Source organism: Anoplopoma fimbria, chromosome 8, assembly GCF_027596085.1.
Source record: "Anoplopoma fimbria isolate UVic2021 breed Golden Eagle Sablefish chromosome 8, Afim_UVic_2022, whole genome shotgun sequence".
Classification (NCBI taxonomy): domain Eukaryota; kingdom Metazoa; phylum Chordata; class Actinopteri; order Perciformes; family Anoplopomatidae; genus Anoplopoma; species Anoplopoma fimbria.
In genome coordinates, this window is record NC_072456.1 from 21,922,772 (window position 1) to 21,945,217 (window position 22,446).

The 22,446-nt window shown below is 41.4% G+C and overlaps 3 protein-coding genes across 3 annotated transcripts in view; 1 reads left to right on the plus strand and 2 right to left on the minus strand.

The window, feature by feature from the left end:
• Window positions 1–785: 785 nt before the first annotated feature.
• On the minus strand, window positions 786–4,090 carry fam78bb (family with sequence similarity 78 member Bb). Its single transcript, XM_054603406.1, has 2 exons — window positions 3,714–4,090; window positions 786–1,308 (listed from the first exon to the last, which is right to left on the minus strand). The coding sequence occupies exons 1-2, from the start codon at window positions 4,088–4,090 to the stop codon at window positions 786–788; spliced, it is 900 nt and encodes a 299-aa protein (XP_054459381.1).
• Window positions 4,091–7,847: 3,757 nt separating this feature from the next.
• On the plus strand, window positions 7,848–11,083 carry rex1bd (required for excision 1-B domain containing). The gene is made up of 5 exons (XM_054603245.1): window positions 7,848–7,982; window positions 8,875–8,957; window positions 9,107–9,311; window positions 10,444–10,532; window positions 10,703–11,083. Exons 1-5 carry the CDS (start codon window positions 7,980–7,982, stop codon window positions 10,773–10,775), a joined length of 453 nt encoding a protein of 150 aa, XP_054459220.1. The 5' UTR covers window positions 7,848–7,979; the 3' UTR covers window positions 10,776–11,083.
• Window positions 11,084–12,636: 1,553 nt separating this feature from the next.
• Window positions 12,637–22,446, minus strand: part of crlf1b (cytokine receptor-like factor 1b) — an 11,562-nt gene continuing 1,752 nt past the window's right edge. Inside the window, exons 2-8 of the mRNA XM_054603467.1 lie at window positions 21,439–21,717; window positions 20,629–20,758; window positions 20,174–20,346; window positions 16,356–16,513; window positions 15,513–15,681; window positions 13,591–13,772; window positions 12,637–12,668 (exon numbers count right to left, since the gene is read on the minus strand). Of these exons, the coding sequence (XP_054459442.1) occupies window positions 12,645–12,668; window positions 13,591–13,772; window positions 15,513–15,681; window positions 16,356–16,513; window positions 20,174–20,346; window positions 20,629–20,758; window positions 21,439–21,717 (1,115 nt within the window). The 3' untranslated portion in view covers window positions 12,637–12,644. The remainder of the gene's footprint in view (window positions 12,669–13,590; window positions 13,773–15,512; window positions 15,682–16,355; window positions 16,514–20,173; window positions 20,347–20,628; window positions 20,759–21,438; window positions 21,718–22,446) is intronic.

The following is a 22,446-nucleotide window of genomic DNA, read 5'->3' on the forward strand; positions in this document are numbered from 1 at the left end:
CATCTGAAAAAATATCCCGTCCTGTAATATAATCACTAATGAGGCCCCATAATGTGTTTGTGTATTTGTGTGTGTGTGAGTGAGGCAGTCTGGTGTGACAAAGCAGCAAGCCCGGACCCAACCCTGGGTCTCCATTATAGAAAACACACAACCACACTCACGTCATCTCTAAAAGCACATCATCCGGTAACATTTCTGGTGATATTGTAGTTCTCTTTGTCCGTTATGAATACAAGCCTGCAGCGGTGTTGCATGACACATAAACACAATCACCTCTCCTTGGTTACACTCTTACACAGCACTTCACTGCACGGCACAGAGCAGGCCAGTAGTATGTCATCATTAAGGCTGAAAAACCTTTTTATTCAAACAGGGTCTGTGTTTGGGTCTTTTGATTGTTTCTCTCTGGGCCTGAGTAGCTACAGTACAGGTTTTTGCGTTACATTCCAGCACTACTGGCGGATTTTCAAAGTTTAGCTTTCTGGAGTGAAGGCCTGAAAAAAACCCAACAGCTCAACAGCGCCAGAAGTGGAGACCAACACACACTTTCTGGATCGTCAAAAGGCAGCGGTGGGGAATTAAGGCAGCTGTCCCCCTCGAGATTTTAAAAGCAAAAGACTGCAACTCTGATTTGTGCCATTGTCACAACTCTCAGCCTGCTTATTGATCTTAATTCTGTCAGGTTTTTGTCTTCACATCTGATTATGCTTTGAGCCGTTTCACTGCTTAATGGCCCACTACGATAAGATATAACAAACGGCCAATCAGATGCTGTCTACTGCTCTCTACTTGGACGGTATGACAACAAGCGGAGGCCCTCTCCTCGGCCTCCACATCAGAACCTGGGCGTCGTTGGCGTTGGGCCTCCCCATGGCGTTGGGAGGGATGGGCTCCATGCGGCTCAGCACCCGCGGCTGGTCCTGGTGAACCCGGCCCACCAGCCTGGCCCTGGAGCCCAGAGGCAGGGACGGGTCCACGGAGACGTCGACCCTCATCCTCCACTTGATGGTGTGGAGCAGGATCTTTTCCCTGGACGTGGTGTTGAGCGCCACCAGCCAGGTGGTGAAGCTCTGGTCTCTTTTGATGTTCGTCAGCAAGGGCGTGTTGGATTCGCTGACCGGCACGGCCCAGGTGACGCTGGGGTAGAAATTGTCATTCATGCTAACGATGAAGCGCGATGGCTTGGAGGTGGGGCCGACTATGGTGACGGTCTCCGTCGTGTTTCCGTACCAGGGGTAGCTCACGCCGTCTGAGTCGCTGATGGCCCTCACCAGGCCTTCTCGAAGCTGAGGCAGCTCCCAACTTGACCTGAAAGGATTTTGAATTGAATTGAATTTTTTTTTAAGTACATACAGCAGCTGCCTTCACAAAGTGCTGTTTCATATAGAATGCATTCATTTGGGACATACTACTGCGTCATATTATTGCACCTCTTGCACATATATCCACGGTGCAGAGGATTGTGGGTCAGAATTTCAAGAAAGACATGCTGGCTTGCATATTGTAAAATCTGACCAGATGCAGTAGGACATCATGTTTTTGGGGGGAAAACTGAATTTGACATAATATGTATTCAAATCTTTCTCTGGCATACTAAATAGTTTGGTAGTATGGGTACTGGAAGGCACAGAGTGAGACTGGAAACAAATACTTTTTTGGTAACTTTGTGCCATTCATTTAAAGCATCTGGTGATATTCTATATTTTCATTACCATCAACAAATCCCATGAAAAGACCTAAAACAAATGTCTGTGCAGTTAAAGCCTAATGTCGCTTACAGCACTGCAGCAAGGTGAGTATTTAAACTACTGGAGTTCAGCAGAAACAAGATATTTAACTAGTGTTTTTAAAGGCTCAATCAGTCATTCTTTTACCAATTTAAGCTGCAGGTACATTCTCATACATCATTAAAAGATTGAACCTACAGTTGAGTTTCTCATCTGATAATTGAAAATAATGAATCCTGACGTTACAGAAAATTCCCTTTTCACATAGTGCTGAAACTGTTATGTCAATCAAAAGAAAAGAATACAATTTTTTTGTTAATTCATTTTCAGTTCTATTATCAATCATGTAGGTTATTTATCAGGCAAACAATGCCTGATATGTAATATACTACTGATTGTAAGTCGCTTTGGATAAAAGCGTCTGCTAAATGACTGTAATGTAATGTAATGTAATGTAACAGTCTGAGACTCTCATGTGGGGTTTTCTTGCATTTTTTTGTGTGAATTGATACTTTTTTAAAGACTATTTTGCCAAATCAAGCAATTCAAAAGCTTCATCTTAGGCTTTGGGGCATTGTAAAAGTTATTTTTCATACATATTTTATTTTTTTTATACTATATGATAGAAATAATAGTTTAATTGATAAAGAAAATGATCATTCATGTCAGCCTCCCTTTCACATCAAGAAACATTAATAAATGAGCTGCCAGGACATGAAAACACCTTCTTCTTTTTTTTGCTGGTGAGGCAACTCTTTTTTTTTGCTAACGAGTAAAATAACAGAAGAAACAAGACAATTTCAGGAAGGCTTTACAATTCTTATCCAGACACCAGCTGGCAATGAGACTTGAACAGCCGCCTGTAAATGATATCTAGTGGTTCAGTATGTCAGTGGATTATCATCATCTCTTTGTTGTGCCAAACTGTTTTTTGTCATCTGGTGTCCCCCTTCTACCATCTATGTGTTGTGCTTTCATGTCCAATCCTAAAACCCCCTAAAACCACAATCTCTCACCCCTAAACCCACCCACTCCCTAAACCCAGCAGGATTAAACACCCCCTCACATATGCCCCCTCCAGATAACATGTGTGTGTGTGTGTGTGTGTGTGTGTGTGTGTGTGTGTGTGCATGTGAGTGTGTGTGTGTCGTGGGGGTGTGGGGGAGGACATGTCTCCGTGGGCACAATTTGAATGTTTGAGCATCAACTGTTGTTTGCTCCTCTAATAGCAGCTCTTTTTTTTTTTTTTCTTTCTATTTGGGTGCCAGAGTCACAGGAACAGAATCTGTCGGTGGGCGTTTGAATGAAGGAGGCTGACAAGCACAGTTAACCTGCTGCGTGCACAAATGCTCCTCTGTGCAACTCAGTGTGACAGAACACAACCAGGAACATGGTTATAAAGGCAAGCGAGCTGTGAGCGCAGGCGCAGAACACACTCACACACTATCTCATATATATATATATATATATATATATATATATATATATTTGCATATATATATATATATATTTATATATATATATATATATGCAATATATGGCAGCTCATTTATTAATGTTTCTTGATGTGAAAGGGAGGCTGACATGAATGATCATTTTCTTTATCAATTAAACTATTATTTCTATCAATCATATAGTATTAAAAAAATGACAAATATGTATGAAAAATAACTTTTACAATGCCCCAAAGCCTAAGATGAAGCTTTTGAATTGCTTGATTTGGCAAAATAGTCTTTAAAAAAGTATCAATTCACACAAAAAAATGCAAGAAAACCCCACATGAGAGCCTCAGACTGTTTCATATGTATATATATATATATATATATACATATATATATATATATAGATTATATAGATATATATATATATATATATATATAGATAGATATATATAGATATATATATCTATATATATCTATATATATATATGCAAAACACGTCACCAGAGTGTAACGGGGGACACAGTGGATGGAGGTGTGAACTCACATGCCGACGTCCCCATAGGTGTTGTAAAATTCCATCTGGGTGCACGCCTGGATCCAGCCCACCACCCATGTCTCATTGCGAGCCAGGGGGGGCATCACAATCCGCGCCGAGGCTTTGAAATAGGGCGTCTTGTATCGAAGCACTATGGGCGAGTTCTCCTCGATGACGGTCGGGCAGTGGTCGATGGTGGCCGACAGGTCGTACACCACGATGTTCTCCCGCTTTACGCGCGACTTGTTACAGGCGATGCTCTGGATGCAGCCCATGGCGGTGCAGGTGACGGTGATGGTCAGCAGCAGCCAAGTGAGCCTGCCAGGCCTGGAGAACCGCGCTGCCGACTGGGACTCGACCAGGATCAGCACTATGAGGCCGTGCATCAGATGGAGCTGTAAGGCAGAGAGGTGGGTGCTACCACGCTGTATGGAGGGCCCCGGATCACAGTCACAATCAGGCTCCGGTGAGGTCACAGCTGGGTCCAGTGAGACCAGGAGACCAGGTTCAATCCCCCCTGGACCCGCCTTGCTGATGTATGGGCACGTCAACCGGCTCCAGGGTGCTCTGACCCCCTGCGTGAGCCCACAAGAGGAAACACCCTGCAAGGGTTAATAAAGTGTCACATGGATTTTGGACACATGTATGGTTGTATCTTCTCCACCGTGCACCCTCTCCTCAAGGATCCGACCCGCCTGCGCTCCTGCTCGAACCCCTGCCCGTAACCTTTGATCCTCTTCTTCCTTCCCCGAGCTGTCATGTCACAACAGGCGTCGGGGGACCGGAGGACACCGGGGAGCCGGCAGGGGGACCCGGTGCTCGGGCGGTGAGGCTTGTTGATGCGGCACTGATGTGCATGAGATGCTGCTGCTGCTGCTGCCGGTAACGTTACCGTCCGTCATGCCTGTGGACTCGACGGCAGGGAAACCCGGTGAAACGAACAAAACATGCGATTCGGAGCATCTGTGACGGGAATAACAGCTTCCTCCAGCAGCGTTAGACGACACAGGCGGGTCGCTCCAGATCAAAACGAGCTAGAAATAAACCGACTGTCAACATATGTTACAGACTGATGAATCAATGACATTATGGGTGTGCTAATATACTAATATCAGATAAACAGTTTCATAGTAACCGTGCAGGGCAGCGTATCCGCCGCGCAGCATCCTCATGTGATGAAAGATGCGCTGCCGAGTGTCGCTGTTCAGCCTGCGTGGTGCTGAAGATGCTGAATGGACCAATGAGCGGCGGAGGGAGGCTGGAGGCGGAGGAGTGCCCGAGTCTGCACAGTAGTAGCTGTGCGACCTCTCTCCTCCATGTTGGAATAATGTGTTGTAAACATAAAGCAGAAAAGGCTAAACTGGATAACCCCCCCCCCCCCCAATGATTATGCTTGATGGGGCTGTAACATAATAATAATAATAATAATAATAATAATAATTATTATTATATTCCTTTATTGATCCCCATGGGGGAAATTCAAGTGTTGCAGCAGCTCAACTACACAGACACAGAGAATAAATACACATACTATACAACTACACAGACAATAAATACACATACTATACAACTACACAGACAATAAATACACATACTATACAACTACACAGACACATACATACTATACTATACAACATACTATACAACAGACAATAAATACACATACTATACAACTACACAGACAATAAATACACATACTATACAACTACACAGACAATAAATACACATACTATACAACTACACAGACAATAAATACACATACTATACAACTACACAGACAATAAATACACATACTATACAACTACACAGACACAGACAATAAATACACATACTATACAACTACACAGACACAGAGAATAAATACACATACTATACAACTACACAGACAATAAATACACATACTATACAACTACACAGACAATAAATACACATACTATACAACTACACAGACAATAAATACACATACTATACAACTACACAGACAATAAATACACATACTATACAATAAGATAAGATAAGATTTATTAGTCCCACAGCGGGGAAATTTACAGGATTACAGCAGCAGAGAGGATATAGTAAACAAAAAAAACCAAGATCAAAATAAGTATTATAAATAGGCAAATGAGCATTAAAGAACAGTAAAGAACAGTATAGAGAATCCACAGTGTATTAGTGTGTTAGTGTCATGTGGTCTACTGGGAGCAGAGCTGGTTGTGCAACCTGACAGCAGCAGGAAGGAAGGACTTGCGGTAATAACTTTATTTATATAGCACCTTTTTAAAAACAAAGTTTACAAAGTGCTTCGACAGACAAGGCAGCAAAACAGTGCAATAGAAGAAACATTAAGAACAATCGTTAGGATAAAACTAAACTAAGAAACAACATGGAATAACAAGTGACAGTCAAATAAACGAACAAAATAAATAAAATCAAGTGAAATACGTAAACATTAAATAGTAAACGAATATATGATAAAATACTACAACCAAATTAAAACGAAACATTAAAACGACCACATCACATAAAAGCCATTCTGTAAAAATGTGTTTTAAGAAGTGATTTAAAAATGGAAAGCAACAGGTCGTCTTTGCTGCAATCCGGGTCAGACTTTACTGATTATTTAGCCTAAATGTTGTGCTTATAAAACACCAATCCATGTCTTATTGTTACATTATTTATTTTTTTACAATACAGTCTATGTAATTAAATATAACATTTCTCATTGTGTAGGGAAACATGTGATTGGTTAGTGGCAGTCAGCTTGACCCCTTTCAAAATAAAACCGTCACAGTCTTGCCAAATCAAACTCACAAAAAGGTACATTAGTAGCTGCCCCCAGTGCATGAATTGTCATGGAGCTGTAGACGTACAAATAATAACAAAATCTAGGCAATTGAAGGACTTCTCCTCCATTCTGGCATACTACTGGCGTAGAAAAAAAGAAAGCTCAATAAATAGTCATGTGTGGTGAGATTTTTGTTGTTCATTCTGTTGTGTAAATACAAGATCCCCCAATATTTACTGGTGTCAGTTACACTCATGACCTTAACAGGCCTTATAACATTGTCTTTCCCTTAAGGACATGAGTAAGGAAAATATTGCTAACAATCTACTTTACTAAATGTTGGCTGTCTTTTAATGGCAACACGTTGCTGAACACTTTACAACCAGCAATTCCCTAACACACACCTTGCATAAACACACACACACACACCTAAACCTCACATAATCTTTATTGCTACTTTGAAAATATGCGTATAAATAATTTGAATCTATAAATATATGTATTTATTCTTTAATGTTTTCATTCTGATATATGCATTTTATTGAACACACTCAGATATTTTATTGCACAAAGGTTTTTGATGCATGATGTACAGACTTTAATTCAGTCATGTTTGTGTATTGACGCTTTTTTGTTTTGTTTGACATTTTGTCCGTTTGTAAACCCTGTTCCAAAAGAAACAAGATGTCATTTCAACTTTTTTATGGATGGAATGATAAATAAGTCATCTGTACTTTTTGAACTTACAATTGTGTATATTTATTGAAATAGGCCTACCAGATTAGTCATAACTTTTAAACATACAATGTATTCAATGCTATTTGACTTAATTTAAGTAATATACCAATTTGTTTAGACCTTAACCTCCTCCTTATAATTTGTAGGTTGTTACAACAAACTCAGAGCCTACACAAGATACAAAAATAACATTTTCGGGATCTACAGTACCAGTCAAAAGTTTGGACACACCTTCTCATTCAATGGTTTTTCTTTATTTTTATTTTTATTCTTTTCTACATTGTAGATTAATATTGAAGACATCCAAACTATGAAGGAACACATATGGAATTATGTGGTAAACAAACAAATGCTCAACAAACCAGAATATGTTTTATATTTTAGATTCTTCAAAGTAGTTGAATGAGAAGGTGTGTCCAAACTTTTGACTGGTACTGTACAAGCATGTACATTTATAAAATAATGAGCTTTGAATCTATAAACATGTTGAAGTATTGTGTAGACTTGTTCAACAAGACAGTTTATGGACAGCGGCTATAGAATTAACTGTGCAAGTCTGTTGTTGTTTCAAGAACTTTTATTTTGAAAACGAACACATCCACACTGCGCAGCATCGTCATTTCCGGCTGGCAGGGCAGACATGCTGCTGATTCACACACAGAAGTGAAACAACGTCCTGTATTTATAGAATATAAACATGCCACTGAGATAAACAGTGGAAACTAAGCGGCAGTATCTTCTGGCAGGTTACCATGGTGAGCATGTGACATTTTATTAGACTGTTTAATGTCTGAGAGCCTCCAAACTAATACTTCCACATGTGCTAAGCTAATCAGAGCTAATGCTAACTTGGCTGGTGCAGATGAAGTGTTCTCTTTAACTTTATGTCACTGTAACTTCAGTGCAGCTAAAGCAGATGAGACATGTGTAAGAAGACTTCCCCTTTATAAACACTAATAACAACCAGTCAAATCTAGCATCTAATATTATTCAAAATTATATAAATAAATAAGAAAGTCATGTCAAAAATATGAGAGATTATGAGAGCTTTAGATGGAGAAGTGCTTTTTTTTTCATAATAATTCATAATAATGTGGTTATAAATTTCCACTAAGTGATGTATTGTTTACCTATATTTGTCATACATATTTCAGTTTGATTTAAGTGAAAACCACAGTAATAATAATAATAATAATAACAACAACAACAACAACAACAACAAAAGCTTGGATGGAACAACAATCTGTTAATCAGAGGTGGGATCAGTCCCAATTAGGTTAAATCTCAAGTATTTGCACTCAAGTCCCAAGTCCTAAACTTTGAGTTTCGAGTCCTAAACAAGTCACAATGAGCTCTTTACTAAAGGTAATACTAGTTTAACAACAGAGTTGTAATATACAACATTTTATTGTGGGCTGTTGGACTCGTTAAAACAAAGTGGATGTGGGGAATTGAGTGTCAACTTGCTGGAAATGAATAGTGTTAACGTTAATTGCTTCAGGAATTACATTTAAATAATAATCTTTGAGCTGCAAGTCTTCAATGATTTTGTCAAGTCTGAAGTCATCAATGTGACTCAAGTCCACACCTTTGCTGTTCATTCTCTCTGCCTGTTATGTGTTAACTTTCCTTTTTTCCTCCCTGTAGGTCCCGACAGACTTGAAAGCCCTGATCCAGAGGTTTTATCACCTTCAGTCTGAGCGGGTGGAGACGTATCAGCTCTTTGAAGAGTAAGTTTGTATCTAATATGACTCACCTCACTGTTGTTATGTCTCTGATCATGGTCCTGGATTTCGAGATTATAAACATAAAAATCTGAATTGTTCGCCTCATTCATCTCTGCTTGTGATTTTAATTGGTATTGTTTACTTCCTTCCAGAGGACATGAGGCCTACTTGAGGACGGGGCCCCATTATGACTTCGACCACTACAGGCAGCTGGTCAACGAGATAACGCAGGCCTTCTGCGGCATCTCCAAGGAAATGCTGGAGATCAAGGGGAGGCTGCACAACGAGTTTGACAGGCCAGCTCTATCCGAGCACATTGAAAAGCTGCAGAGCAAAGAGAAGCAGAAACTGGAACTGGTATGTAAACACAAATAAGTTTATGTTGAATTCATAAAACGGCAGTGTACAAGTCAAGAATAATGTATATAGTAATAAGTGTATCTAGAAAAATACACACAAACATCTTTGTACAGTCAAAGTTAAGCGACTTGCAAATAGTTGTGAGGCAATTAATAGATATATATCTAAATAATCTATAATTAAGGGACAAAATTATTTAAGAGGTTTCATAAACAAATAAACAAGAATAATTTTCTCAATCTGCATTTTGGTTTATTTAGTTATATGTTCTGTATAGTTCTTTTACTGTGTTATTAAATATTAGTATCGCTGTATAACATACATACATTCTTTTACAAGAATTCTCCTCTTTACGTGCCCTAACTAATGAGGTTTCAAACTTTAATAAAAAATTTAAGACAATGGGAGTAGAAGTGCTGCTGGATCTTTGTGGTGCTCTTGGAAACCCTCAGGTGTACTGTGCTTATTCCATCTTGTGACTCATAAGGGTTTATGCAATAATGTAACGTGCTATTTAATGACCAACATGGGTCTTCATTGCCATTAGCTGCTGACACTTATCGTTTTTTAAGAAAACCATATTCCAGAGACCTTATTCCATCCATGCAATGAGCCCGGATGAGATGAAATATTAATTAAATGTCATGTAATATAAGCCTTCTATTACGAGTGCACACTCTTTGTTTTAACGTGTGATACAATCCCACTGTTTCACCACAAGGAGGCAGACTTCTTATGCAAAACATTTCATAAGCTCCCTCTTGCCTCAAATACGGGTTTCTCCACCGTCATGTCAAGGATTCAGAGATTCCTATGAGGCTGGCTTCTTTTGGGATTTTTGGGATTCAGTTTCAAGTCAGTGACATAAAAGCTTCAGTCTGTCTGTGATGCTCATCATGATTGGACAGACAGTTTGAGACTGCTGTTGAAACAGTACGTCTCGGTGCTTTCCACATTCTTGAACAGTCCACATCTCATACATCTGGTGCTCAGAGGTTGTATGAAGTTTTACACTCTGCCAGTAATGTCATAAAGCCTCCTGTTATCTTCGAGTTCATCCTCCGTCTCCCCTCCGTCCTCCACTGATGAATGGTTTGCATAAATCTTATCCGATGTGCCTTCTCAACAGACAGCCAAGCTGCAGCTGGCCAGGCAGCGGGCCCAGGATCACCCGGAGGACGAGGACTGTCAAGAACAGATTCAGGAGATCAAGCAAGAGTAAGAGCAGCTATTACCAACCCGTCCGTTTACCGACCCGGCGACTCACTCACCATCAAACTGCTGTCTCTCTGCAGGACTTCATATTTCCTCTTACTTTAACAGACTATCCTTTGGTTGTAAAAGAAACTCACAAATGTTTGTAACATGACAACTCGTGTGTTTTCCAGGATCATCAAGAACAAAGAGGCCCTGAGTGAAATCATGCAGGACTTTAAGTATGACTCTGAGGAGTTTGATTGACAGGTGGCTCCCAGGAGGCCTTCAGAGATGACAGGTCAGCTCTGCTGTTGACTCCTCAGCTGCACTTATCGATCCCTCTCTGGCTCCGCCCTGCTCGCTGCAGCAGTCTTACTCCACCCAGGGGGACTTTTCACATTATGGCTCTGTGTGTTTCTATTTGTAGTCAGGTGCTTTTTTTGTTAATGCATACCTCAGCAAAAAAAGAAAGAAATGTAAATACTCTAGAGTTTGAATAATTCCTGGTAGTTCATACCCGCTGTCTTTGTTTATTTGATGAGTTGTATTTTTAAAAAATAAAAAGAGAAGTTTGACTTTTTACTGTTTTTATACATTACAGAGTATTTATCAGAGGCACTTTTGGTGCAGTAAAAGAATATAACTTAAAACAAAAAACATTAAAATATGCAGTTGTAAAAATATAAACAGTATGAAAATGTCTTCAAAACATGTTTTGCTCAGACACGGGACAGAATTTGCATTTTACAGATTGAACAAACTCTTCAGTATATAATATCTGAATTTAACTATAAACATGGCGTGCATACGCAACATTTTACATAGCTCGCCACTTTATGTCTGATTACTGTTTGTAGAAGCCATTGTTGGCTTCACTAGAAACAGACAGGTGAGTGACATGAGGACTCAGTGTTTTTGGTTTTTTTACCGCTCACAAGCGAGATATATACAAAGGGATTGAGTTTATTTCGTTCATTTTTTATTTTCAATCAAGTCCGAAGTTTTCTTTGAATACTAGTTAATTTATTTTGTTACAAGTTTAAGGAACTGCCCTTATCAATACCCTCAATCGCCTGCTGCAACCCCGACCTGGACCTTCAATCAACCCAACTCAGCAAGCAAGTGATTCATATATATTGTGGATGTTTGGAAACTAGTTTGAATCAAGTCTGTCCCTTTATGTGTCAATTGAGCTTAACTGCATGACAGAGAGCCATAGCAGTGGTCAAACAGCTCTTTAGTGATTTCACAAATATATTTTTCACTAAACTACATCTGAAACAATCGATCGATCGACACAAAGTGATTTGCCAGCTATTATAATCATATTTTTTGGTAGCAAAATGTCAAAGATTAACTGTTAAATTGAATATATTTGTATATTGGGCCGTTATCAGACAATATATTTCAAGATTGGCCTTTTTGAAAATTGTGACTGGTATTTTTTCATTATTTTTCTAAATGAAACTACATGAAATTTATCAGCAAATTATCTGATAAAGAAAATAACCTTTAATGGCAGCTCTACTCTGAAGTTATGTTTCCTACAGTATTAGCTGTAGAGACAAACTCTCCTAAAGGCCACACAATTCGTACATCATCCCCATAACAATGTAAACCTCACAGATTTTGAGAAGACCACAGCTTTACAAAATGACCTTGCTAAATTCTGGTTAGGGTTGTTTTGTACTTTTTGTTCCCAGATAACCATGTTTTAAAAAAAATGACTTGCAGTACTTACTACAGTAATGCTTGAGTATCATTTGACATAAAAGTATAATTTACGAGTTGCTTATCTTACATTAATTTAGCAGTCTAAACTGTGACCGCATATTTTTTCCAGAATAAAAGTGCAGTAACTGAGGGCCTTAACATTTGTGTTTGTGCACACAGATCTAGCAGACAGATTTGTCCAGCGGGAACGGTAGAAAAAGGGCTTCATTGTCTCTCTTCAGTTATCTTCCATTCGGGCCCTTTAAACTCACGTTAAGTCTGTATGACCAAACACTGCAGTATCCCTCAGGCGGGGCCGTTAGACCTCTCACACAGCTGGGACCCTCGGGGCCAGTTATCCGTCAGTGTTTCTTGATGCTGTGCTTGAATTAAACACCACAGAGGTGCTGAGCGGCGCTGCTATGAATTATCGTCTTGTAGAATCTGAAAAGACAAAAAGCAGATGGTTCATACTGGGACAATTCAACGGGAAAAGACATGTAATTTACAATCATCACGATAATTGCTCCGTCTGGCTGCCACTTCTCTCTCGTCCCTTTTCTTTTCTCTTCTTCTTCTTCTTCGTTTGCATCATCTCTTTTGTTATTCTCTGCGTATCGCCCCCTGCTACCTTTCTTTCAAGGTAATCAATGTGAACCTGTCACGGTTGGTGAACAGAGACATTATTCAGGCGACAGCGTGTTGCTCCGTAAAGCACAAAAACACTGGAGACCGCTGAGATAATTGAGTCAGGTAGAGTGAGGGTTTCGGTGAGTTCAAGGACCGAGCAGCAGAGGATTGTGGCCGACGCATCTGAACTCCTCACAAACTCACATAAACACGGAGAAGATGCCGAGGCTCTGCCTGCCATTTGGCCCCAGTTATTTTTTTTGTGAAAGGGGCTCCTCACGCCAAGAGAAAACAAAGAGAACGCATTGCAGTGGGCCGTTAATTGCATTTACATGCTGATTTCTCTTTGTTGTGGTCCTCCAGTTTAAGATGAAGCCTACGTTGTTAAAATATATAATAAAAATCAGAGTGCGTCTACTTTTCAAACCGCACATTTAACCTGATCAAAAAAGTATGGGCTGAGACTTTACAGAGCCAGACAGTTCAAGGGAAATCTTTGTGATTGTAAAAATGCTGACCACATGGCAAAACAAAGGCAGGGTCAGAAATTCAGTTCAGGACTTTAATGCAGCAGTGGCTATTAGTGTGTGCCTGTGTGTGTGTGTGTGTGTGTGTGTGTGTGTGTGTGTGTGTGTGTGTGTGTGTGTGTGTGTGTGTGTGTGTGTGTGTGTGTGTGTGTGTGAGTGCAGCTCAGCAGAGATAATGACAAAAAAACAGAGAGATTCTTCTTACCTACCTGGTTGCGAGTTCTGTGTGATTTCTGCAGCCACACCCTCCACTGGTCGTACAGTTTGATCGACATGCCGCTGCAGCCGGACGCGTGCTTGCGGACCCAGCCGAAGAACTGCTTGAGTTCCCGCCGCAGGGTGGAGTTCTGCTCACCGGGCTTAGGATCGCAGGAGTCGCTCTGCAGCCTCTCTGGAGGAGGAGGAGGAGGAGGAGGGGGGAGGGGGAGACAAAGGAGGGGGTGAAGAAAGGAAGAGGTAGAAGAGGAGGGAGGATGAGAGAACAGCGTCAAGGTTATAGTTAGGACGTAAGTGGAAGGTGGTGTATAGATTATGCACCAGCTGCTTAATGTGTCAGCACGAATGAGACGGACGTGGTTCTTCTTTTTTTTGACACTTTTTCAATGAAGGTGGATTCATGCAGTCAACATTTTCTAGATGTAAACACCAAAAGTAATATAAAAAAAAAAATCAACTCAAAACCACCAAGAAAAGATGAAAAACATATAATGTTCTGGAGCTGCAAGTAATGATCACTTTTCATTAATCTATCTTCTTGACTGTTATTATGGTTTGAAATGTTTTAATCGTTCTATATGTACTAAGACCTGTCTGGAAAACAGTTCTAATATTGAGTAGATGAACCTGGTGTTTCTCAGTCTGTCTGACGGTTAGTCCACCACTTTGGTCCAGAATGCAATATGTTACCGCACAGTATAAACAGTGATAGCTTTGGTGATCCCACGGCTTCCCATTTAGCGCCGAATTTGCATTTATCCGATTTGGTTTATGACCACTGTTTTCCCTCCTGGCCGTGGAACAGAGAACCAGCTCTTTACCCTCGCAGGGCTGTTGGAGGGGTCATGGGAGTCTTCCCATCCAGTCTACATATGGTTTGTGGACTTGAAGGCTTATGATCGTGTTCCCCAGGTAGTCCTGACAAGGGTACTGTGGGTATATATATAGGGAAAAGATAATGTATAACTAATGTCGATCACAGCTTACCGGAGTTCAAAGGTATTTAGTAGGATAAAAATGACACTTTTCTAATATCCGTCTCAAACCCTAGATAATGCCCCAGCGTAGCATTCAAAATAAATCGAATTTAGAAACATGTAGAGAAGCTCACCGGTCTCAAAAACAGTTGCTCAGTGAACATTTATGATGATTCATGTTGCTTAATTTCCCAAACAAAACGTAAGCAGCTTCATATAATGAGAATTGTTTCTTCCCGTAATTCCCTAAACCGTGGCGTGTTTATATACCATACTTCTATACGAGGAGAGGAAAGGCTTCTGAAAGTCGTAGGTCTGCTACAATCAATTCTTCGTGGCAAACAACAGAGCCCGGTAACGACTTCCTCCCTCTCGGGAGTAAATACTGCATGACCTATGTAACTCATTATCTGCTCCTCCTGCCCCCAAACCTGCTTCCACTCAGGCTTTATAGGCCCTGTGTGTGCCGCCGACAGACAACCCGCTTTTTAACTTGATCAATCTTTGAAGCCAACGACAAAAATCTATCAAAATGTCCCCCCCGGCTCTTTGCAGTTCCTTCTAATCCTCTGCTGGGAGATCTCTATCAAGGTATCCAGCCCATTGATGTTTGCCTTCTCCTGATGTCACATGCGGTTTGGATCTGCTTATTCAGGATGTTGAAACGGGGATAAGGACGTTGTTTTTTCTGGGTTTAATTGGCAATGAAAGGTTGATTATTAGAAAAGAACAAATGGTTGAGATTTATGGGCATCACAGACGTTTGGGAAGCATTTAAAAGCCATTTAAAGACATGAGACAGACTATGAAAGGAAAGACTTCACTTATGCCTTTTAGACATTTGGTGGATTTTGTGTTGACTGTCTAGAGAACACAGGATGTCTTTTGTTTGTGTCTCATTCAATCTTGTGTTAAAATTTCCTCTGCAATGTACTCACTATTGCTGGGTGTGGAGGCGGCAGCCGGGTGGCTCCAGTCACTCCAGATGCCGGGCTTCCTGGAGCCGTAGATGCCCACTGGATTGCACCTCACCTGGACGAAATAGACGGTCCCGGGCTGGAGGCCTGCGAGCCGACACGACGTCTGGTTACCGACATCATCCACCACCTGTGAGAAGGAACAAAATGGAAGATAGGATGTAATAAAAACTTGTAGAAGAGCTAAAATCCTTGTAAATTCCAACTATACATATATTTTACTGCATCTTTTCTCCAAGTTTTTGTTTTTTCCACCAGCCTATAGCCAAGTCGAAGAGGATATTTTATGAACCCTTTAACGGGTGCATTTTGAATGTAGTCTAGATATTTAAACACTTTTTGCTTGATCTTCTCATTCAATACTGAATCCGTAACTCAAAGAATACTGCAAGTACCTGCACAGCAGAGACAAAATTTAAAAGGATTCGTGGACAGAGAATATCAAAGATGCAAGTTGAAAGAATACACGTTTCTTAAAGCTTCACTACCGCACCTCTGGATGAAAGCCAGCGTTCAAAATTTACCACAAAGAATCAAGCGGCAGTCAAGGTTTTTTTACAGAGGTGTTATTTACTTTGTAATGAAAGCCAAACGCAGGAGCCTGGAGATGCAGCAGGAGCAACTTTTATGTTCAACATTTAATGGATCAGTCAATGCCGCACCTCAAATATTTCCACGGCTGCCTCAGAGGTGTCAGAGCGACAGACAGAGTGTGTGTGTAGGCTGCAGGTTTGTGTGTGTGTGTGTGTGTGTGTGTGTGTGTGTGTGTGTGTGTGTGTGTGTGTGTGTGTGTGTGTGGACCACCTTCCATTCTGTGCTGTCCTCCAGTCTGTAGCGTATCTGGTATTTGGCCTGAAACAGGATGTCCTTGAGCTCGGGGGGGCTGGCCCAGCGGACCGTCAGCTGGTCCTCAAGGTCGCCGACGCGACTCACCTGCACGTTGGCAGGAGGGTCAGTGGTCACTGCACGGATGAGGACAAGTGTTAAAAACGTTTGTATACAGCAGATGTTCAGCAATCGGGAAGGATTCAGGATACAGGAGGTTGAAATGACCTCCTGAGAGAGATGAAACATACAGTTGATATTGTACTTTCACACTGAGGGCAGACAAACACCATAACTCATCATTCTTTATGATGAGGATTACCAGTGCTGAGCCAGTAAACTGCCATCTTTACTGATCAAAGTTAAATATAGTCTTTATTTCCTGACGAGGCCAAAGTTTATGTTTTTTGTACACATTTCCTTAAATTAAATTCCTCTTTTAAAAAGGAAAGAAAGTACAACGGAGTAAATCGGAGTGGATCATGTTCAAAGCCTCCATTGTGGAAGAGTCTGCTAGGAGTTGTGGTCAGGTCATCAGTGCCTGTTGAGGAAATTCTGAACCCGACCAACACATCCTCCGTGGAGGAAGCAGAGTTTGAAGACCATTTCCCTGGCAGAGTTCACTGAGGTAGTCGAGATTCACCCTGAGATGCTAAAGGCTCTGGACATCGTTAGGCTGTCTTGACTGACACTCTTTAGTGTCACTTCGAGAGCGGAGACAGTGCCTGTGGACTAGCAGACCGCAGACTGGTGTTCGAAAGAAGGCTCTGATCAATTGTCGAACCTCAGAACCAGGAGAAGCAACGCTGATTCCATCTTGGCCGTGGAACAGTGGAACGCTCTCTACACTTGCAGGTCTGTTGGAGGGGACATGGGAGTTTGCCCATCCAGTTGTTTTTACATGTGTTTTGTGGACCTGGAAAAGGCTTACGACCGTGTCCTCTGGGAGTCCTGTTTGGGTTTTTGCAGGAATATGGGGTTCCGGGTCTTTGCTACAAGCCATCCTGTCCTTGTATAACCAAAGTGAGAGCAGTGTCCATATTCTGGCGCAAAGTCAAACATGTTTCCATTAGGTGTTGACCTCTGCCAGGGTTGTCCCTTGTCATTGATCCTGTTTGTGGTTTTCATGGACAGGATCATTAGACACAGCCTGGGGAAGAAGGGTGCCTCAGAATTGAGCTCTTCTCTTTGCAGATCAAATCAAAATCAAATCAAATTTTATTTATATAGCGCCTTTCGTGCAAAATTGCAATACAAGGTGCTTAACAATACAATGAAAATACAACAATACTGTGAAAATAAACGGTAGAGAGAAATAATAATATAGAAACATGGTAAAAATAGAAAGAGCAGCAACAGAGTAACATTCTTATACATAAAATGTATAAAACCAGTATAAAACCAATAAATGTATAAAACCAATAAAACCAGTAGTAGCACAGTAATACTGATAACAATGGATTAAGAAAATGCTAAACTAAAAAGGTATGTCTTAAGATTTCTCTTAAAAGTGTTTACAGATTGTGATGCCCTCAGCTCCTCTGGCAGGCTGTTCCAGAGGCGAGGACCATAGACACTAAATGCTGCCTCACCGTAGTTCTTAGTCCTCACCCAGGGAACAACTAAAAGGCCAGTGCCAGAGGACCTGAGGCATCTAGAGGGAGTATACGTTAAAAGCATGTCTGACAAGTATTCAGGCGCTAGTCCGTTCAGTGATTTGAACACCAATAAAAGGATCTTAAAATCTATTCTAAAACTGACAGGCAACCAATGGAGGGACTTTAAGACAGGTGAGATGTGTGCTCTCCTTCTGGTCTTGGTAAGCACACGTGCCACTGCATTCTGAATTATCTGTAGCTTATTTATAGCTTTCTTAGGTAGACCAGAAAGGAGAGCATTGCAGTAATCAAGCCTGCTAATGATAAAAGCATGCATAAGTCTCTCAGTAGCTGCCTGGGAGAGAAACGGTTGCACTTTAGCAATATTTCGCAGGTGATAAAATGCTGTTCTAGTGAGATTATTAATGTGAGATTCAAAGTTCAAATCAGGGTCTAAAAGCACGCCTAGATTTTTTGCTAGGGGCTTGGCATTTTGTGCCAGGGATTGGAAGCTCTCAATTTACCATGCTTTCTTTAAAGTGACTCTCACCTATGGGAATGAGATTGATACAAGCGTCCGAAATTACCTTTTTTTCTAGGGTGGCTCGGCTCAGCCTTAAAGATCTTAAACAAAGGAGCTCGGACATTTGGAGGGAGCAGTAGAGCCTCTGCACCTTTGTGTTAAAAGGTGCTTCGGGCATCTGATCAGGATACCTCCCAGATGCCACCCTTTAGGGGGTTTTCTGGGCCATCCAACTGGTAAGAGGCCCTGTGGTGGATGCAAAACACACTGGAGGGATTTTATATCTCGCCTTGCCTGGGTACGATCCCCGTGGTTCCCCAGGTACTGCTGGGAAGCGTTGTTAGGGATAGGGACGTATGGAACCTCTTGATAAGCCTGTCTCCCGCGCCCAGGATGAGGAAAACAAAAAAATGGAGGGATGGAACTTCAAAGTGCTGTCACGAAAAATAGTGCAGGGTTCTAGCGTTTTGCCCGCATGATCGGAGGTTACTTATAGTTTTGGGCGTCAGATTAGAACATAAGGAGTGAAAACCAACTTTCTCATACAAACTGCAATGATGTGTGCGCAAACCCAAATCAGAGGCACATCGGAACGTGTCGTAACAACATATGCATGCATAACATGCACACATGGAGTGAATACTTGCCAGCTGTGAGCGAAAGAAACACAAATAAATTAATCTGTTAACAGATTATATACACAAGAGAATAATTAATAACAAAACAAAAAGGTTCCACACTGGAGGGCAAAGGATCTAATTTCCCAAGGAGAAGAGTAGAGAGTGTGTTGTTCCCTCAGTCAAACATTTAGCCGACTGCAATAAAAAGTTGCAAACAAATCAAGGGCTTTGAAGGAAAGATCATGGAGGAAGAGATAAAGGGGATGGAAGAACAAGAGATAAAAAGAGGATCTTATTAAAGAACTTGTAAAAGTGTTTCCTGTTTGTAACGTCCTGCCTCAGACACCCCTCACTGCTGGTGCAGTTTTATTCAGCTTTATTTTTTCGATTGCATTCAGCTCAAGGGAGGGAGAGGGAGACCAAGCCAGAACAAATATACTCACAGTTTATTGTTTCTGTTATTGGGGGGAGTGCAATGCATCATACATATGGCCGCGCTCCTCCTCCTCCTCCTCCTCCTCCTCCTCCTCCTCCTCCTCCTCCTCCTCCTCCTCCTCCTCCTCCTCCAACCCGCTCACAGCTCCAAGTTATCTGCTCCTCAGTGTGCAGTGAGGACGTATGGTCGGAGAGGATGCCCAGTCACGGACAATAAACGCTGCTTTCAAAATGTAATGCTCGGTTTCGCTGGAGGCCTCAACACTGCACTGTTATATAAGCACTGTAGAAAGTGTACCATATACCTGCCGTCGCTCGTGCATCATAACCTAAATTTCTCCCTTAGAAGCCTGTGAGGCCTCTTCCAGAGACGCATCGGAAGTACGGTTAACTTTTACAACACTACAGTTTCTTTTGAGAGCTGCAGCCTGAACCCATAATGCTGTTACAGAGGCGGGTTGGAGAGAGCGAACCATAAAAATAAATCCCCCTCTCCCCTAACAAAGTGTGTCAGCCATATGCAGGAGACCTGAACATAAACAAATGGAACAGAAGAAAGCACAAGAAAGGAAAGAAAAAGGGAGCGAAAGGAAATATCCTCAAACACTTTTGCTCACCCACCTACATCGAGGATGTCCAGGGTGGTGACGTCAGAGGTGGCAGAGCCCAGCTGATTGGCCGCCTCCACCCAGATCTCATACGGGGTGAAGAGGGCGAGGTTGCGGGGAATGTAGCAGGAGTAACGCTGCTTCCATGTGCTGTACATTTCACACTCCTTCTCTCTCCCATACCACCTGGACAGAAACAAACAAAAATAAACTCTGACGTTTGTTTCTGAAGAGGCAGACTGACTATTTTACACAGTAAGGACATGAGTGAAACAATAACACCTCTGAGCGTAATGTGTGTGTGTTTGTGTGTGTGTGTGTGTGTGTGTGTGTGTGTGTGTGTGTGTGTGTGTGTGTGTGTTGGAGATGGTAAACTATACGCAGCACTTGTGCAGTTATTGCTAGTCTACCTGAATGGTGTCGGACGAGGTGAGCACCTGTGAGCTGCAGCGGGTCTGGGGCGCTCACCTCAATTTATACTTGAGGGTGTATTTGGTTTGGACGTGGGTCTCACCCCGCCCCCCCGGGCTCCACTTGCAGCTCAAGTCCTTTGTGTTGTGGGACCAACAAGTTAAATTGACTGGCTTCTCTGGCGGCCCTGGAGGGGGGGGGGAAATAACAATGGAAAAACATATCTAAGAAGAGACGAGAAGAAAACAAAACCTTTTGTCAGATGTTGAAATCACTTCAAAAAAAGTGGGGGTGACGAATGACTACTTAGCTTTAATCTTATATTATTCTGAAATTTACGAGAGAAAACAGCATGTGGCTAATTTCCTCTCCGTTCATGTTAAGCATTCACTCCATCAAACAAAAAGCAAAAGCAACAGACTTTAAATCATTACAGAAAGATGATAATCAAATACGCTTTCATGTAGAACTAAAAATAGAATTCACATCAAACAGTTTTCAATCAAGGTTCCCCAGTTTTAAACTCATTTTCATTTTGTCTCAATAAAGGAACATTTCGTATTTATCCACAGTGCTTAACAACATATTCTTTCATAGGGTTTGTGTGTCCTTGTATATTAACAATATAGAAAATGTGGTGGTGCTCAAAAAGGAACAATTAATAAATCCAGCATGTTTGTTTAGACTGTTTAACAAACTAGAACTTTATTACACTGAGCTCACAAACAGGTTTTTCTTTTTCATTAATATTATACACACACACCATCACCTCCTTAAAGCCTGACAGCCAGCCTGCTGAGCCCAAGTTCATCTCAATGAGACATTTCCATATGACTCTGCACAGACAAAAACAAAGCCTCCACTTACTACCCACGTAGAGACACGAACCAGCCAGGACGTGTCCGTCTGCTCCGTGACACACCAGGTTGTCTCCAGACTGCTGCTGGGAGCCGTTGAGGTTGTGAAGCGTGACGCTGACGGCGTCGGGGCTCAGCACGCTGTAGGTGCTGCTGGACAGACTCATCCCGTTCAGGGTCCAGTACAACGTGCTGGCGTGGAGGCCCAGCTCGGGGCTCAGCGTGCACGTGGCCGTCAGGCTGGAGCCGATACGCAGGACGGGATCCTGAGGGGAGATGACTGCTTCATCTGTGTGGTGGAAACAGGCATTCATAGTAAAACAACCTTTCTTTCTCTTCTAATGCGCCATCACTTTTCCTAATGTCATGCTTCAAGTGAATTATATTAGTGAAAAAATGGCCATCACATGTTACCAGAACTGGTGATGACTTCAAATTGCTTGTTTTTCCTGACCAAATGTCCAAAATCCAAAGATATTCATTTTACCAAAATATAAAACTAGGAAAAGCTGCAAATCCCAACATTTTAGAGACCGGAACCTGCAAATGTGTTGCATGTTTTTGTTTGATGAATGAATTAAAATGATCTATCAATCATAAAAAAATTATAATTTAATTATCTTTAGTTAAATCAACTAATGATTTTAAAGCTAATTTTAACAGGGTGCCAACAGTGAGCAGAAGTCCAATTAATATTTACATGATTTGATTCTACTATGTACCTACTACTTCTCATGCACCAGATGTAAATTACTAATATCTTATATCTTTTTTGAGGCTACAAAAAAATGTAAAGGTCACCAAAGCCTAAAGATAAACTAAACTCGCTTATGTTGTTTTTCTAGCCTCATCTCAACCTTTCATTTTCACAGATTTGACCCTCCTTAATAAGATGCATTAAGTCCCGTGCAGATGTTAAATCTGTGCAGCTTGATTTTGTTTTTCAGCGTTGAACACACAGTCTGTCCAAATCTCCTGCCGGCCGTAAGAAAACTTTGTGTTTGTGTGAGGAGTGCGG

What these genes read in the sequence shown, in the direction of transcription:
- fam78bb (XM_054603406.1), bottom strand. Translation starts at nt 4,090, where the DNA reads ATGCACGGCCTCATAGTGCTGATCCTGGTCGAGTCCCAGTCGGCAGCG. An exon ending in ACCTATGGGGACGTCGGCAT is followed by an intron (nt 1,309 to 3,713) that starts GTGAGTTCACAC and finishes AAATCCTTTCAG; the next exon opens with GTCAAGTTGGGAGCTGCCTC.
- rex1bd (XM_054603245.1), top strand. An exon ending in AGAAGCAGAAACTGGAACTG is followed by an intron (nt 9,312 to 10,443) that starts GTATGTAAACAC and finishes CCTTCTCAACAG; the next exon opens with ACAGCCAAGCTGCAGCTGGC. An exon ending in ATTCAGGAGATCAAGCAAGA is followed by an intron (nt 10,533 to 10,702) that starts GTAAGAGCAGCT and finishes TGTGTTTTCCAG; the next exon opens with GATCATCAAGAACAAAGAGG.